This window comes from Pseudophryne corroboree, chromosome 4 (assembly GCF_028390025.1).
Source record: "Pseudophryne corroboree isolate aPseCor3 chromosome 4, aPseCor3.hap2, whole genome shotgun sequence".
NCBI classification, from domain to species: domain Eukaryota; kingdom Metazoa; phylum Chordata; class Amphibia; order Anura; family Myobatrachidae; genus Pseudophryne; species Pseudophryne corroboree.
In genome coordinates, this window is record NC_086447.1 from 616,301,293 (window position 1) to 616,320,046 (window position 18,754).

The following is an 18,754-nucleotide window of genomic DNA, read 5'->3' on the forward strand; positions in this document are numbered from 1 at the left end:
GGGAGAAATTGAGGACGAGTCCTCAATTCTGCCCTGTCCGTATGAAAAATTAGGTAAGGGCTTTTATAGGATAAAGCCGCCAATTCTGAGACACGCCTGGCTGAAGCCAGGGCTAACAGCATTACCACTTTCCATGTGAGATATTTTAAGTCCACAGTGGTGAGTGGTTCAAACCAATGTGATTTTAGGAATCCCAAAACTACATTGAGATCCCAAGGTGCCACTGGAGGCACAAAAGGAGGCTGTATATGCAGTACTCCCTTGACAAACGTCTGAACTTCAGGAACAGAAGCCAGTTCTTTTTGGAAGAATATTGACAGGGCCGAAATTTGAACCTTAATGGACCCTAATTTGAGGCCCATAGACAGTCCTGTTTGCAGGAAATGCAGGAAACGACCCAGTTGAAATTCCTCTGTAGGGGCCTTCCTGGCCTCGCACCACGCAACAGATTTACGCCAAATACGGTGATAATGTTGTACGGTTACATCCTTCCTGGCTTTGATCAGGGTAGGGATGACTTCATCCGGAATGCCTTTTTCCTTCAGGATCCGGCGTTCAACCGCCATGCCGTCAAACGCAGCCGCGGTAAGTCTTGGAACAGACATGGTCCGTGCTGGAGCAGGTCCTTTCTTAGAGGTAGAGGCCACGGGTCTTCCGTGATCATCTCTTGAATTTCCGGGTACCAAGTCCTTCTTGGCCAATCCAGAGCCACGAGTATAGTCTTTACTCCTCTCCTTCTTATGATTCTCAGTACTTTTGGTATGAGAGGAAGAGGAGGGAACACATACACTGACTGGTACACCCACGGTGTTACCAGAGCGTCCACAGCTATTGCCTGAGGGTCCCTTGACCTGGCGCAATATCTGTCCAGTTTTTTGTTGAGGCGGGACGCCATCATGTCCACCTTTGGTTTTTCCCAACGGTTCACAATCATGTGGAAGACTTCTGGGTGAAGTCCCCACTCCCCCGGGTGAAGATCGTGTCTGCTGAGGAAGTCTGCTTCCCAGTTGTCCACTCCCGGAATGAACACTGCTGACAGTGCTATCACATGATTCTCTGCCCAGCGAAGAATCCTTGCCACTTCCATCATTGCCCTCCTGCTTCTTGTGCCGCCCTGTCTGTTTACGTGGGCGACTGCCGTGATGTTGTCCGACTGGATCAACACCGGCTGACCCTGAAGCAGAGGTCTTGCCTGACTTAGGGCATTGTAAATGGCCCTTAGTTCCAGGATATTTATGTGAAGTGACGTTTCCATGCTTGACCACAAATGCTTGACCACAAGCCCTGGAAATTTCTTCCCTGTGTGACTGCTCCCCAGCCTCTCAGGCTGGCATCCGTGGTCACCAGGACCCAATCCTGAATGCCGAATCTGCGGCCCTCTAGGAGATGAGCACTCTGTAACCACCACAGGAGAGACACCCTTGTCCTTGGAGACAGGGTTATCCGCTGATGCATTTGAAGATGCGATCCGGACCATTTGTCCAGCAGATCCCACTGAGAAGTTCTTGCGTGGAATCTGCCGAATGGAATCGCTTCGTAAGAAGCCACCATCTTTCCCAGGACCCTTGTGCATTGATGTACTGACACTTGGCCTGGTCTTAGGAGGTTCCTGACTAGGTCGGATAACTCCTTGGCCTTCTCCTCTGGGAGAAACACCTTTTTCTGTACTGTGTCCAGAATCATCCCTAGGAACAGCAGACGTGTCGTCGGAATCAGCTGCGATTTTGGAATATTTAGAATCCATCCGTGCTGTCGTAGTACTACTTGAGATAGTGCTACTCCGACCTCTAACTGTTCTCTGGACCTTGCCCTTATCAGGAGATCGTCCAAGTAAGGGATAATTAAGACGCCTTTTCTTCGAAGAAGAATCATCATTTCGGCCATTACCTTGGTAAAGACCCGGGGTGCCGTGGACAATCCAAACGGCAGCGTCTGAAACTGATAGTGACAGACCAAGGTACCCTTGGTGAGAAGGGCAAATTGGGACATGGAGGTAAGCATCCTTGATGTCCAGAGACACCATATAGTCCCCTTCTTCCAGGTTCGCTATCACTGCTCTGAGTGACTCCATCTTGAACTTGAACCTTTTTATGTAAGTGTTCAAGGATTTCAGATTTAAAATGGGTCTCACGAGCCGTCCGGCTTCGGTACCACAAACAGCGTGGAATAATACCCCTTTCCCTGTTGTAGGAGGGGTACCTTGATTATCACCTGCTGGGAATACAGCTTGTGAATGGCTTCCAATACCGCCTCCCTGTCGGGGGGAGACGTTGGTAAAGCAGACTTCAGGAACCGGCGAGGGGGAGACGTCTCGAATTCCAATTTGTACCCCTGAGATACTACCTGCAGGATCCAGGGGTCCACTTGCGAGTGAGCCCACTGCGCGCTGAAATTCTTGAGACGGGCCCCCACCGTGCCTGAGTCCGCTTGTAAGGCCCCAGCGTCATGCTGAGGACTTGGCAGAAGCGGGGGAGGGCTTCTGTTCGTGGGAAGAGGCTGTCTGCTGCAGTCTTTTTCCCCTTCCTCTGCCCCGGGGCAGATATGAGTGGCCTTTTGCCCGCTTGCCCTTATGGGGACGAAAGGACTGAGCCTGAAAAGACGGTATCTTTTTCTGCTGCGAGGTGACTTGGGGTAAAAAGGTGGATTTTCCAGCCATTGCCGTGGCCACCAGGTCCGATAGACCGACCCCAAATAACTCCTCCCCTTTATACGGCAATACTTCCATATGCCGTTTGGAATCCGCATCCCCTGACCACTGTCGCGTCCATAATCCTCTTCTGGCAGAAATGGACATTGCACTTACTCTTGATGCCAGAGTGCAAATATCCCTCTGTGCATCTCGCATATATAGAAATGCATCCTTTAAATGCTCTATAGTCAATAATATATTGTCCCTGTCCAGGGTATCAATATTTTCAGTCAGGGAATCCGACCAAGCCACCCCAGCACTGCACATCCAGGCTGAGGCGATTGCTGGTCGCAATATAATACCAGTATGTGTGTATATACTTTTAAGGATATTTTCCAGCTTCCTATCAGCTGGTTCCTTGAGGGCGGCCGTATCAGGGGACGGTAACGCCACTTGTTTTGATAAGCGTGTGAGCGCCTTATCTACGCTAGGGGGTGTTTCCCAACGCGCCCTAACCTCTGGCGGGAAAGGGTATAATGCCAATAACTTTTTAGAAATTAGCAGTTTTTTATCGGGGGAAACCCACGCTTCATCACACACCTCATTTAATTCATCTGATTCGGGAAAAACTACGGGTAGTTTTTTCACACCCCACATAATACCCTTTTTTGTGGTACTTGTAGTATCAGAAATGTTCAAAACCTCCTTCATTGCCGTGATCATGTAACGTGTGGCCCTACTGGAAAATACGTTTGTTTCCTCACCGTCGACACTGGAGTCAGTGTCCGTGTCTAGGTCTGTGTCGACCACCTGAGGTAACAGGCGCTTTAGAGCCCCTGACGATGTTTGAGACGCCTGTACAGGTATTAACTGATTTGTCGGCTGTCTCATGTCGTCAACAGTCTTTTGTAAAGTGCTGACACTATCACGTAATTCTTTCCATAAGACCATCCAGTCAGGTGTCGACTCCCTAGGGGGTGACATCACTAACAGAGGCAATTGCTCCGCCTCCACACCATTTTCCTCCTCATACATGTCGACACAACGTACCGACACACAGCACACACACAGGGAATGCTCTGATAGAGGACAGGACCCCACTAGCCCTTTGGGGAGACAGAGGGAGAGTTTGCCAGCACACACCAGAGCGCTATATATATACAGGGATAACCTTATATAAGTGTTTTTCCCTAATATAGCTGCTGTATATATTTATATGCCAATTTAGTGCCCCCCCCTCTCTTGTTTTACCCTGTTTCTGTAGTGCAGGACTGCAGGGGAGAGTCAGGGAGCCTTCCTTCAACGGAGCTGTGAGGAAAAAATGGCGCCAGTGTGCTGAGGAGATAGGCTCCGCCCCTTTTTCGGCGGCCTTTCTCCCGCTTTTTTATGTAAAAATAGGCAGGGGTTAAATACATCCATATAGCCCAGGAGCTATATGTGATGTATTTTTTGCCAAAAAAGGTGTTTTTATTGCGTCTCAGGGCGCCCCCCCCCCCCAGCGCCCTGCACCCTCAGTGACCGGAGTGTGAAGTGTGCTGAGAGCAATGGCGCACAGCTGCGGTGCTGTGCGCTACCTTAGTGAAGACAGGACGTCTTCTGCCGCCGATTTTCCGGACCTCTTCAGTCTTCTGGCTCTGTAAGGGGGACGGCGGCGCGGCTCCGGGACCCATCCATGGCTGGGCCTGTGATCGTCCCTCTGGAGCTAATGTCCAGTAGCCTAAGAAGCCCAATCCACTCTGCACGCAGGTGAGTTCGCTTCTTCTCCCCTTAGTCCCTCGATGCAGTGAGCATGTTGCCAGCAGGTCTCACTGAAAATAAAAAAACCTATTTAAACTTTTACTCTAAGCAGCTCAGGAGAGCCACCTAGATTAACCCTTCTCGTTCGGGCACAAAATCTTAACTGAGGCTTGGAGGAGGGTCATAGGGGGAGGAGCCAGTGCACACCAGGTAGTCCTAAAGCTTTTTACTTTTGTGCCCAGTCTCCTGCGGAGCCGCTAATCCCCATGGTCCTTTCGGAGTCCCCAGCATCCACTAGGACGTTAGAGAAAAACCTAACAAAATTCATTTTACAGAGAAACTCAGGAGAGCTCCCCTGTAATGCACCCAGTCTCCTCTGGGCACAGGATCTAACTGAGGTCTGGAGGAGGGGCATAGAGGGAGGAGCCAGTGCACACCCATTCTAAAGTTCTTTATAGTGCCCATGTCTCCTGCGGAGCCCGTCTATACCCCATGGTCCTTACGGAGTCCCCAGCATCCTCTAGGACGTAAGAGAAAGTGTGGATAATCATAATTTTTTTATTATTGACCCTGGCTCCCTTCAGCCAAGTCTTATGCATGCACTCTGTATACCACAAATTATTACAATCCTTTGTAAAGCAGTGTAGAAATATGTAAAGCAAAGGTTGAAAAAGGCTGACGCTAGAGAGCTTAGACCACCTTGGTCAGTTATAATCTACAAGCCAAGCGATTTGCACACAGGATGCATTCAATTTCAGAAGGCGGAATTTAGGTTCTGCACAAGTCGTTCAGCAAAAAGAATGTTTACTTAAGCAAAGAAAAAAAACGCATAGCAAAAAATTAAATACTAGGTGCCCTTTAAAGGATAAAAACTATGTGTGCTTACGATTTTGGCTTATGTGAGATTTTGGCTTATGTGAGATGTCATTGACATGTGAGATGAAATAGATAGTACACCGATCTAGCAAGGATTGACTTGCCTGCACAGTCTATCTTTTCTTGCGATGCCGACCTGGTGGGGCCGCGCATCGGGATCGCAAGGTGACTTTCACCTTGCGATTTACACTAACTTTTCTTGCGATTTTGACTATATAGTCAAAATCTCAAGAAAAAATCTCACCGTGTGTACACACCTTAAGGGTGTGTACACAAGGTGAGATCCTTGCTATGTTCGATTTTTACTTGCGATTTCCCTTGAACTCCCCGGAGCCCAGATAGGACAGATTTTGACTAACTTTTCTTGAGATATGGACTATATTGTGCTTACGATTTTGGCTTATGTGAGATTTTGGCTTATGTGAGATGTCATTGACATGTGAGATGAACTAGATAGTACACCGATCTAGCAAGGATTGACTTGCCTGCACAGTCTATCTTTTCTTCCGATGCCGCGCATCGGGATCGCAAGGTGACTTTCACCTTGCGATTTGCACTAACTTTTCTTGCGATTTTGACTATATAGTCAAAATCTCAAGAAAAAATCTCACCGTGTGTACACACCTTAATGCTTGGAGATGACATCACAAGGGTCGGATTCCCAGGTAACACAACCCAGATTGACCCTTTTACACAAAGCCAGGTCCCGGGTTGCCCTGGCAAAAAACCCTGGTCAGAAGCTTGGAGTGAACGGGGTATTAACCTCTTCAATAGCTTGTATGGCTTAGGTACTGTGACCAGGCACACAGAGAGGAATCATGACCCTTAAAGCAGCTGTTTCAGGAGCACCTTCCCCTCCAGACTGTGCATACAGCTTCTGACAAACTATTGGTCCATACAGTCATTTACCCACAAGCTCAATTCAGCTAAAATGGGACCATGAAAGCTCTACTGCTTGCACATTACTGGGCACTACTACATGTACTACAACTGCAAACATTACTTGGTCCTATTCTTACTAATTTTAGCACACTGCTGTTCACTGATACTACTACTGAATTATTACTGGGCACTACTACAACCACTGCTGGAACAATCTAGAAAATGCTACTGGCACATAGTTGGGCACTACTACAATCACTGCTGGCACATTACCTTTCAGTACTACTACTACTACTACTACTACTACTACTACTACTACTACTACTACTACTACTACTACTACTACTACATCTGCTTACATATCACCAGTAATGTACTACTGGTACATTACTTGGCGCTACTGTTATTTCTGACATATTAATGGTCACCTGGTTTAGCAATCGCTGGTGCTGTTATTTATGGCATTGTCAAGGTGGCTAATTACTAGGCTATAGTACAATTAGGGAGGCCAATCCTAGGATCGGTGGAATCCTGTGATTTTGGCCAAAAAATGCAAGGATTTGAATCCCGGGATTTGCGGGATTAAGTTGTACATTCACAGTTTTGCCAGGCAGCAGCAGTGTACAGAACGTTTAGGTGGGCAGCCAGAGACAGACAGCACCAGCAACATCTCTAATGTAGCGCTAGACGCCAGCCAATCGGTGCTTGTGGAATGACAGCCAATTAGGGAAGCAGCCGCAGTAGCGGCTCCTGATTGGCTTCCAGTCCAATAGCCCCGATTGGCTAGCGGACAGCGCTACATTTGAAATGCTGCCTGTGCTGTCTCTCTATGGCTGCCTGCCCAAGCGCCATGTACACATTACACAGGTACACACTCCCTACATGCAGCCTGTGTTCCACACGCTCCCTCCCTCACTGCTCCCTATTCCAATCCTCCTTCACTCTTCCCTTTTGAGTTTAGTTTTTTTTCAATCCTGAAATTACAAAAGTGGGCCGGGATTGGCCTTCTTAAGTACAATTACCGGTATTATTGTTACTGGTGGTACACTGTGTAATACTTATGGTGGATTCCAGAAACCGTAATGAAGCTTATAAATAGCCGTGGCTGATCGTAATAGACTCATTGTATCGCAGTTGAGATCTATAATCAATTTAAAAGGAGCATAGTAATCAAATGTAATGATAATATAGCTCAGGTGTAGCCAACCCACGGAACTACACATCCCAGCATGACCTAACAGCTGCAATGCCACAGGTTGTCTACCCTTGATTAGCAATTCATAGCAATCTATTATATAATTTAAAGCAAGTTAAATAACATTATATTTGTAGCTCATTTGAGGTCCCCGATATCTAAAGGCCCATACACACTAGAAGACTTAAACAATGTGGAAGATGAACACTGAGCTTTTTTTACAAATGATCTGAACGATGAGCGATCTGCTCTGCTGGGATTGAGCTGCATGCATAGACGACTGACAATCTACTTCCAACGACCACAGGTGCGCGCATCGTTCATCGTTTGCTGTGTACGCACTATAACGATCTGATCGTTCACAACCATCGTTATCACTCATATCTATGGAAAATATCTTCTAGTGTGTATGGGCTTTGAGAGCTGGTCCATGGCGGATTGGACAATAATAGTGAATGACTGAGTAATTATACCTAAAATGCAGATTTGGCACTTTTGATTAATAAAGTTAGTAAGTAATTTAAATATTTTGTTTACAGTACACTATATACATTGTCCTGGAAATGTAATAATTTATGATACATATGAAAATGGAAACAAAACTGAATGCTAACCAAAATGTGGTTTATAACAACGTATTGCATAACTAACCAAGTATTAAAGATAATTAATAGCAGTTCCAACCTCAATTTTCAGATCAACAACCTTGTTTAGTTTACGCTATACAAAATCAAACACAAAATGTCTTGTCAGTAAAACAACCCAACCACTAGCAAATGCAAATACATTATCCCGCTGACAATGTTATAATCATTTGTTTAAGCATTTCCAAATTCTCCCAGATTGCAATTACCTGGGCTGCATTAGCCAATTGATGAATAACACTAATTTCATCCCAAGTTATTTCAGTTGGAAAAGCTTAGAGATCACCACAACCAAAACCAAACGGTTGGCAATAATGAGGCGGTCCCCAATGTACATTAATAGTAACTCATTCTTTGCTAAAAACATCTCTCTTCCACCAACTATTTGTGTATACAGTGCCGCAGCTCACATATCATGTAATATACCAATAACTGAGCAAGTCATGAGAGAACTGTATACAGAGATAATAGCGACTCTTTTTTTTCACAGATCAGAAACTCCAGTGATCTTTGACCTCAGTCCCACCCACTTGCCAGTTTCATGTCACTGTCACAGGGCCTGGCTGTAGCAGCAGCAGCAGAATACACACAATGGTATACAGTACCAGCATGAAGGGGAGAGAGGGGAACCAACTTTGATAACTTTATATATGTCAGAGCACTTAGTGACTGATGTCAGCACCATATGACACTGACCAGCCTACAGTATAATATGCCATGTACTTTGTTATTGTCCACACTAAGTCCCTGCTGCGGCTGTCACACCAGAAGTTTCCCCTGTAAGGTTTCACACACTCACTCCAGTTCCCAAATTAGATCCATTTTGAAATATTCCCACAATCTCACCCGATAACAGTCATTCTCACCCGATCCCATCTGGCTGTCTCTCTGGACTGTCACTTCCTCTATAGCATGGGTTCCTCTGGAATCCTCAGTCAGCATTCAGCCCCTCTGGCAGCAGCAGCTTGTCTCTCCCTCCAAACCCTGCACTCTAATACCACATTTGATTTACATGCAGTCTCTCAGAGAGTGTCTCTGTTGTCTCTCTCCCTCATTAGGCAGCCCTGGCTTTCTGTGCATTCACTTTTTAGACTGCTCCTCTCCCTCCCTGACACCCTGTGCCCCCACAGCCATGCACACCACATAGATCGCACACAGCCCCGATAAACTGCCTCCTAGTAAGCCACCCACGTACCTTTGCCGCCATGCTGTGCCCCTAGTACAGACAGATGCCTCGTACCCCCGGAGACAGATACACACTGGAGGCTCACACCACCTCTTCCTGTCCCAGCCTCTGTGTGTACTGCTGCTGGAGACTGTATAGTACAGGCAGCTGCGGCCTCAGCAGTGTGTGCGCCCTCTATCTACAGCACGTCGGTACTGCTGACTAGCCTGAAGTTTACTTATGTACAACTTATTCTTTATTGTCTTACTGTTCTTTTTTTAATAAATACAGTAGTTCAAAGTACAGATCCATAGAGCTTGGGTTACGCAAAGAAAATTTGTATTTAGCCTGGTACAATTATGGTGTCTCTAATTGGATTTCAAATTGGTTTTATTCAAAGCAATCTCCTATGTGGATTTCCTCTGCCAAATTAATGTTTTAGAATGGTTCATTCACTGGTCTATTTAGGTCTCTTCACTGCTAAGTCAGACCCTCCAACATGACCCACCCCACTAGGTACAAAATGCTCTGTTTCTGGACTTCCCTCTTAATTAATGATTTCCATCACCTGTGTTGAACTAGTTAAATGATAAGAAAGCTGTTTCTTCACAGGTGATGGCAATAATAAATTCAGAGGGAAGTCCAGAAACAGAGCATTTTGTACCTAGTGGGGCGGGTCATGTTGGAGGGTATGCTAAGTATCATGATATTCCATTACAATTTATAAATAATGTTCTGCAGGGACAGTTGTTCTGTCCTGGTGAAGGTTCTGTAGTAAAATTATAATGCTCTCAGGGCCTAATTCAGCTTGGATCACTATATGAGAATGCAGTCCCACCAGTGCCATGGTTTTAGTCGCAATCCTGTGCAACGTTAGATACACGCCCCGAAAACGGGCAAGATCTGTCTGTGTTTTTCCAACCATTCCCCACAAACGCCATGTTAACACCAACAAAAAGTGACTTCATGTCAATCAAATTACGATCAAATTTCACTTAATTGCGATCGTAATTTAGCTTATGCGCACATGAAATTCATTCGCAGCGCATGCACAATCTGCCAATAATCGCTTGATTTGCAATTTTGCAACTGAAGCTGAATAAGGAACTCAGTTTGCAATTGGGTTCTGACCCAGCCTATACAGAAGAAACCACTGGCAGGAGGGAGGGGAGGATCTCCCATTAGCCCAGGCATGCTAGATGGTGTTAGCGATCACTGTCACGCGCCCAATGAAAAGCTTTGCAGAGCTTGGTAAACTATACCAGTTCGCCATTACCATAGAAAATAATGGAGAAGGTGGCATCTGTGATATGCCCTGCTTTCGCCTATTGTTAAATATCCCATTAATATTTTTCGTAATCGTGGAAAAAGCCATTTCCACATGATTTAAGGGAAACAAATGCTTAATAAATGGACGGTAATGCTCTGAAAAACTACAGCCATTTATAAATAAATTCAGATTGGTAAATATTGCTCCTATGCCCAGTTGCCCACTTTGCAACTAGGTAATGTAGTCATTGTGGCCTTGTCACATGAGGTATCCAGATTTTAGGTCAACAGTCAAAAGGTCAATAGTCAATAAGTTGATACCACATGGTCAAAAGGTGGAGAGGTTCAAATGTTCAACATGACAATGGTTGACACAACATAGGGTCGACATGAAACTTTCTGGAATTTTTCCCAGTTATTATATTTAACCATCCACGTGGACTACAAATGGGAATGGTAACCTTGCCTGAAGCATGGTGAGTGCCGTGGTACATTAATTGGAGTTCCATGTGCTCAAAACTTCAATTTTACACACAAAAAGACATTAAAAACGAATGTTGACCATTTTTAATTTGCGGCACTATGTCATGGGGGTGAGGACATGATGAATTCAAGTGTTTTGCGTGCTGACGTCCACTAAATGATGTTGATGGAGCAATTCAAGTGTTGCTCTGTTCAGGCGCGCATGGCCGACGGCACTGACATTATTGTTCCATAATTTTGACAGGTTGGTAACTAGTGGGTACATAATTAAAATAAAATGAAATATTATAGTTCATACCCTTTATAGGGGTCTATTTACTAAGCCGTGGATGGAGATAAAGTGGATGGAGATAAAGTACCAGCTAATCACCTCCTGTCATTTTTCAAACCCAGCCTGTGACCTGGCAGTTAGGAGCCGATTGGCAGGGACTTTATCTCCGTCGACTTTATCTCCGTCCAAGGCTTAGTAAATAGACCCCTTAGTCTTATAATACGTATTGCGGGATTATAACCAAACAATAAATTTAATACCATTGTTCAGAAAGAGCAGCCATTACTGTTGTGCCTAGGGGCGCCCTGATTCCTAACTCTGTCCCTGAGGTTGAGGAGGCCTTGACTGCTGTGCTGGGAGACGGGCGATCTCCCCCAACATTGAAGAGTAGACAAGTATGTATCGAAAAGAGTAAATTATATATAAATCATAGATCTGTAAAGGGATGAATTGCAATACATTATGCACAATACAGCATCAGATTACAATATAAAATGATGTGTTGAATTACATATTACAGAAAAATATTGTGATATACAATTTATAGATACTACGGGCCTGATTCAGAGCCACATGCAATGCCAATGTTCATGTAGGTGAAAAATGTTTGCATGAAAATTTCAAAAATAGTCCTACTGTGCATTCGTCACCAGAGTGAACATGGCCAAGGTGCTGTTACATTCGGGACAGACATATCAGAAATGTTGTGGAAAAGTGATGGACGTTACAGGGCACTTGAGCATATCGCTGGCTGCTCAGGTTTCTAGGTGCTCAGAAACCACCCCTACATGTGCCACTGATATGATTGCTGAGAATGGGCATCAGAGTGAACTGTAATTAAAGGATTTATTGGGCATATGGGTGAGTTGTGAGCAGTGCTGCAAGTAATAGTGGTATGGGCCGGTACGGCGGTACTGCGTACCAATGAGAAATTGGTAGTCTGTACACAGTACCGCCAGCCCGACCACCTTACAGCCACAAAATTAGTTTAATATGTACCACCGAGCACTGTACTTGGTAACTCAGAAGTTCCTAATTACCCAGGCGCCAGGGTTGCTGGGAGAGCGAAGCGACGTCAAATCAAGTGTCGCTCCCGGATCTGCAGCTGCAGTGCCATGCAGAAGAGCCTGCTGCAGCTATGTGAACTACTTCCTGCTCCTGCAGCGACTGTCTGCCTTCACTGTCCACCTCATAGAGAAAGTAAGCAGAAGTGAAAGCGGCAGGCAGACAGTGAACAGGGGCGGGCTGAGACACAGAGTAAAGGAGGGGTGGAGGGAGGCTGAGAGACAGGCTGAGAAGCACAGAGTAAAGGAGGGGTGGGGGAGGCTGAGAGACACAGAGTAAAGGAGGGGTGGAGGGAGGCTGAGAGACAGGCTGAGAAGCACAGAGTAAAGGAGGGGTGGGGGAGGCTGAGAGACACATAGTAAAGGAGGGGTGGAGGGAGGCTGAGAGACAGGCTGAGAAGCACAGAGTAAAGGAGGGGTGGGGGAGGCTGAGAGACACAGAGTAAAGGAGGGGTGGAGGGAGGCTGAGAGACAGGCTGAGAAGCACAGAGTAAAGGAGGGGTGGGGGAGGCTGAGAGACATATAGTAAAGGAGGGGTGGAGGGAGGCTGAGAGACAGGCTGAGAAGCACAGAGTAAAGGAGGGGTGGGGGAGGCTGAGAGACACAGAGTAAAGGAGGGGTGGAGGGAGGCTGAGAGACAGGCTGAGAAGCACAGAGTAAAGGAGGGGTGGGGGAGGCTGAGAGACACATAGTAAAGGAGGGGTGGAGGGAGGCTGAGAGACAGGCTGAGAAGCACAGAGAAAAGGAGGGGTGGGGGGAGGCTGAGAGACACAGAGTAAATGAGGGGTGGAGGGAGGCTGAGAAGCACAGAGTGAAGGAGAGGTGGAGGGAGGATGAGAGACCTATACACAGGGCCGGAGCTTCCACTAGGCAGCTTTAGGCAGCTGCCTAGGGGCGCCGGGACCAGAGGGGGCGGCCTGCTACAGTTGCCTGAAAAAGGTTGCATGGTCCTACCTTTCTCAGCCGCTGCAATCCCCCAGAACTCTTATCCTACAGTAGCCGCGACTGCTAAGCTCCTGTATTGCAGCCTCTAGCTCCACCTCCACCCGGCACAGGCAGTAACTTTGACAGCTCCTGGAGTCCTGGCTGGGGATGACATGCAGCACTGCTCTTCATTCCAGGCTCTTTCACAGATTACTCAGGGGAAGATTTATTAATCTCGGTGAAGTGATAAACTGGAAGGTGATTAAGGACCAGCCAATCAGATTTTAACTTCCATGTCACAGGCTTGGTTTGAAAAATGACAGTTAGGAGCTGAATGGCTGGTCCTTTATCACCTTCCACTTTATCACTTCACCCACAGTCCCAACTCTGCACTGCAGCATGCAGGTATGGTGGCTGTACAGTGCATTCTCTGCATTGATAAGGAAAGAGGGCGAGAGCAGCAGTGTGGTGAGGGGGGGAGATGAGGAGCAGGCATGCACACAGTCTAGGGGGATGAGCAACACCATGCACACAGATGGTGGTGGGGATAGAACAGCAGACATTTATCAGAGTAAGGGGGAGGGGGTGAGAGCAGCATGCCTTTCATCTGAAGGGTGGGTAGGGGGAAGGGGAAGTAGGCAGAAGTTTTGCCTAGGGTGCCCAGAAACCTTGCACCGGCCCTGCCTATACAACACCACAGGAGCACAATGTGGGCCAGACCGTGCACTGTCTGACTCCCCGCACAGACGGGCCTTTTCACCACTGTGAGGCTTGTTCACTGTGTGGTGACTCTGAGGAGGAATCCTGTATTTATAGGTGGTTAATACCAGTGGGAGGGGTGAGGATAATTACCTCTGATGAACACCCAATGTGCACAACAGAGTGCACATCCTGTTCCGGCTGTCTGACTGCATGGATTGCATAGATACGCCGCTGTCCGAGTCCGCCCTGAGGGGCGCGTCTAGTTGCTAGGCAGCCGGGACACATCACAATCACGTGTATTCCCGGAGCGTCTAGAGGGGCGCGTCTAGTTGCTAGGAAACCGGGACACGTCAAATGTATTCCCTGCGTGTCCGGTTGCCATGCAACAGCAGCCCCGTCCGAGTAATGCCCAGCCATAGTGCAGTCTCTATGATACATCGGACTGCACACAAATTGTCGTGCCGTCTCCATGTCCTCTGTAAGGGGACACGTCCAGTCACTGACTAATCGGGGCATGTCACAATCATGTGTGTGTTCCCAGCGCCACATCTCGTAGGGGGACGCATCCGGTTGCTAGGCAACGGGAAGTTCTACCTAAAAGATGTTTCGTGTTTACAGTCCACTGGGCTAGAAGAAAATGGGGTGACAATTCTTAGCGCTCTTTACAAACAGAAATATGGTGACAGCCTTCAAATGACAAAAAAAGAATACCACCGTTCTTTCAATACAAACTTCCAAAGACACAATATGTCAAATGAAAAAATGGCGCTCCTTTCTGTTCGTTTTGTTCCTCAAAAAGAAAGAAATAAATACATCATGGTGTAGTATGTTTAAATAGCACACTTCCACTTTTTGTGTCAAAAAGGATTTTTCACAAATTTATTAACATCAGGACACTTTCCAAAAGTGACGGATCTATCACACCTGTGTTGGTCACCTTGTGGAAATGTAATTACCTCTATATACCCCTCAACCAATGAGGTCTATACGTTTGGATATTTCACCCAGCAAAAGAACATAGAGTGGAGGTTACCCAAGTGGTGGATAGGTGGGTGAGTCCCCTTAAGGTGGTATAATTACCTCTATATACCCCTCAAAGTAATGAGGTATATGCGTGTAACTGATTAACCCAGCAGAGACAGATCATAGAGGTTGCTTGGAAGAGTGGTAACAAATCCGTTATACCCGTGTGGATCACCTTATGGTAATGTAATTACCTCTATATACCCCTCAAACCAATGAGGTATATACGTGTAGATATTTCACCCAGCAGAGTCGGAACACAGGAGTTTCTTAAAAGCAGATTCTTTAATTACAATCCTCCAAATGAACTTGTAAAAAAAGAGGATACTCACATAGCATAATACTGTTTGTTTGGGAGTATCCGCAATACAAGACAGACAATTAAAATAAATTAAAAAAGGGGGATCTCTAATGAGTCAAAGCGCCTACCAGATGGCAAATACACAGTGCAAGGGAGAGAAAAATGAAAGTCCTCTTGGAGTCCCGGTTACCCCTTGTGGAAATCCAATCCTTCTCACCCGATGGTAGGTCTGTCTGAGTCCCAAACGACAATCCCCGCCGTCAGCAACGCGTTTCGGTCTCCCTTCTTCAGGCTTCCGGTGTCTGTCCCCTTTCAAAAGTGTCCTATTTATAGGGCTCAATAATTAGAGGAGATCCAGGTAATCCGATGCAGGCGGCCGTGGTACGCACACCGCGCGACCCGGACTTCCGGACAGGATCTTAATTACGTCACTTCCGCAAAGGTTCGTGGAACGCACCGTGCGCTCCACGCGTCCGCCAGCGCCGGCCATTTCATGTGCCTCTTCCTCAGTTTGAAACAGAGTAAATCATCTAAACTCACAGAAAGAACAAGATGTGTCAATTTCCTATAACATAGAAAGAATGTATGGAATACTTTAATGACAGCTATAAAAACATTATTTTATCCGTCATTGCATTAAGAGGCAAAGATTATGCTACTCTTCCAGGAAGCATTTTAGTTCGAAGTCCGCATTCAATCCTTTTGGGAATAGAGTTCCCAGATTGAATACCCACTTAATTTCTGTTTTAGATAAAACATTTTCTAAATCCCTGGACCTCCAATTAGGAGTGATTTGTTCTATTGCCCAGAAAGATAGAATGTTTTGTTCATCACATCCATGCCTCTCTTTAAAATGACTCGATAGAGAATGGGTTAAAAGACCCTTTCTTTTTTTTTTTCTTTTTTTTCAAAATATATTTATTGAATTTTGTCATTTGAAAAGATAGGTATTACAGAGTAAGTGAAATGCATAATACAATAAATTTACATTGTACATACAGTTCGCCACATCGAATTAATCACAATCGACTGGGGTGGACAGCAAAATGGGTATATTGATTTATTCAGTACGATCGTTCCAGTGGAGCTATGATATCTCTATTTGATCTCAATGGAAATGTATAGTGGCATTGACTGATTCAGTATTTTGTCTGTCAATTGAGGCGTAAATATCTCACCTACTCCAAGTAGATATCCAGGGTTTCTCGAACATCTTAAGAAACTCTGGAGGAAGGTTTAACAATGTAAGAGTAACAGGGATAAAAGGGATAGGGGGTAGGGGGGGGGGGGGGGTAAACTGGGAAAGGGTTGGGGAAGGGGTTAGTTTATCGTCTGATTACGGATCTCTCGAGCCTCATGTCTCAAGATAATGTGGTCGCGGCTGTACTTCTGTTATTGTCATTGCTCCCTTTCAGGATTGGGTGTGTGTGTGTGTGGGGGGGGGGGGGGGGTGGCATTTGCTTTGGTTTCGAGTTAAAATGTTATAGAGGTTCCGTGTGGGGAAGCTATAGTGTGAGGGATGTCGCGCTCATAAATGGTTCCCACTTCTTATGAAACCGTGTCATCTCAGTAGAAGAGCCCGTAGAAGCAAGGCTTTTGTCATAAGCCATATAAGTAGCCAGAAGATTTTCTACTTCCGTTAAGCACGGTATGTGTCTTGATATCCAGTTATTGAGTATTACCTTTTTTGCTACCGTGACTAATATCATCAGAAAGGGTATTATCTTTCTCTGTGGTATGGGAATGTTCCAAATCTCAAAATTGGCAAACAGCAGTGCTGTAGGTTCTAATGTAGTTGTCAAGGAGAAGGATGTATTAATATATCCCACAATCTTATACCAGAACTTTTTTATGTGGCCGCAAGACCAGATATTGTGGTAAAAAGTGGCCGAGAAGTATCCACATTTTGGGCATTTTCCCGTTTCTTCCATCACAAAGTGACTTCTCTGGCTCTGTGACACATATGCCCTATACAGTGTCTTAACGTGTATTTCTTGTAGGGTTGAAGATTGAACCACTCAAAGTGTTTGTGCATAATACTTGAATATTATGTGACTATTTTGTAGTAAAGGTATATCCCCTCTCCAGATGTCAGTGACTTTTTGCCATATCTGTACATGGAACGGTTCCATAAGTTTTAAGTAGATATCTTTGGGTTTATAACATTTTTTGATAAACTTAGAAAAGATAGGTTGTAGAGGATCTACTGAGAGAGAGGAGGAAGTCATCGGGGGGAGTGAATGTATATAGTGATGTAATTGGAATATGGAGAACTGATAGGAGTCGGGGATTCCATATAGGTCCTGTATGTCCTGAAAGGACAGAAGCTCACCTCCCGGATCAAATACTTGGGCAATCGCTTTAAGGCCTTTTGTTCGAAGGCGTTGAAAATCTGGGTTTTCCAATCCTGGGGTGAACATTGGGTTTCCCCATATAGGTAACCAAGGGGAGCTGCGGGGGTTATGGTGTAGTTTCTCATTTACAAACCACCATGCTTCGTAGGTATCTCTGAATATCAGATTGTTATATATGTGTGTCGGAATGTGGGTTCTGGGTGTGTGTAGCAGTGCTCCTGGGGAGAATGGGCTTAAAATTGCACTGTCTAATGTTACGTCAGTGTAAATATTCTGTTCCGTTAACCAATCAAGGGCATATCTCAGTAAAATTGCCCGTGAATAATTAGTAAGATTGGGAAGTCCCAACCCTCCCTTCGTTTTGGGTAATTGCATTTTCATTGAGGAGATGCGGGGTTTTTTTGATTTCCATAAGAATTTGCTGCATGCGGCCATTATACGTTTCGTGTCTTTCCCTGTTAATTTGATAGGTAACATTTGCATGATATATGTCAGTTTAGGGAATATCACTGTCTTAATGACTTCTAGTCTACCTAGCAATGATAAGGGAAGGTTATGCCATCGTGATAAAGATTGCTCCATAGATGTAATCACTGGGGGATAATTTAGTTTATATAGGGATTCTAGTTTGTCTGGAATGTATATTCCAAGATATTTAAGTTTAGAGTCCACTATTTTAACTGAGTTTAAGTTAGTCGTCGTTGGGAGGGTGGGGTTAGGTCCGTTTAGTACTAGGAGTTCAGATTTACTGACATTTATTTTGTAGCCAGAGAACTCTCCGAATTGCTGAATGATATTAAGTGCGGTTGGGATAGAATGCGTAGGGTACGATAAAAATAACAGCATATCGTCCGCAAATAGAGATAAGCGGAGGTCTGAGTTTCCTATCATTATACCTTGGTATAGGGGGGAATGTCTGAGGGCGATAGCTAGTGGTTCGAGGGCGAGGGCGAATAGCAGGGGGGACAATGGGCATCCCTGTCTAGTTCCCCGTCTGATCTTAAAACTTGCTGACATCAGTCCATTGCATATAATTCTAGAAGTAGAAGAAGTATATAAAGTTTTTATGAATTGTATGAATTTTTCTGGGAAATGGAACCTGGCCAGGGAGTCATACAGGTGGTCCCAGTGCACCATGTCAAAGGCCTTCTCGGCATCTAGAGATAGAATTGCTCGTGGTGTTTTGGACATGGCACACTGGGAGTCCTGCACCGCGGCCAGAACTCGTCGGATAT

The 18,754-nt window shown here is 45.6% G+C and overlaps 1 protein-coding gene across 2 annotated transcripts in view; it reads right to left on the reverse strand.

The window, feature by feature from the left end:
• SNX9 (sorting nexin 9) overlaps positions 1–9,315 on the reverse strand; it is a 453,672-nt gene extending 444,357 nt beyond the window's left edge. The window contains exon 1 of one of the 2 annotated variants that reach the window (XM_063917657.1): positions 9,159–9,315. In XM_063917657.1, the coding sequence (XP_063773727.1) occupies positions 9,159–9,170 (12 nt within the window). In that variant the 5' untranslated portion in view covers positions 9,171–9,315. Of the gene's footprint in view, positions 1–8,809; positions 8,921–9,158 lie in introns of those variants that run through there. The other variant, XM_063917656.1, reaches the window with a different exon arrangement.
• Between the last annotated feature and the right edge of the window lie 9,439 nt (positions 9,316–18,754).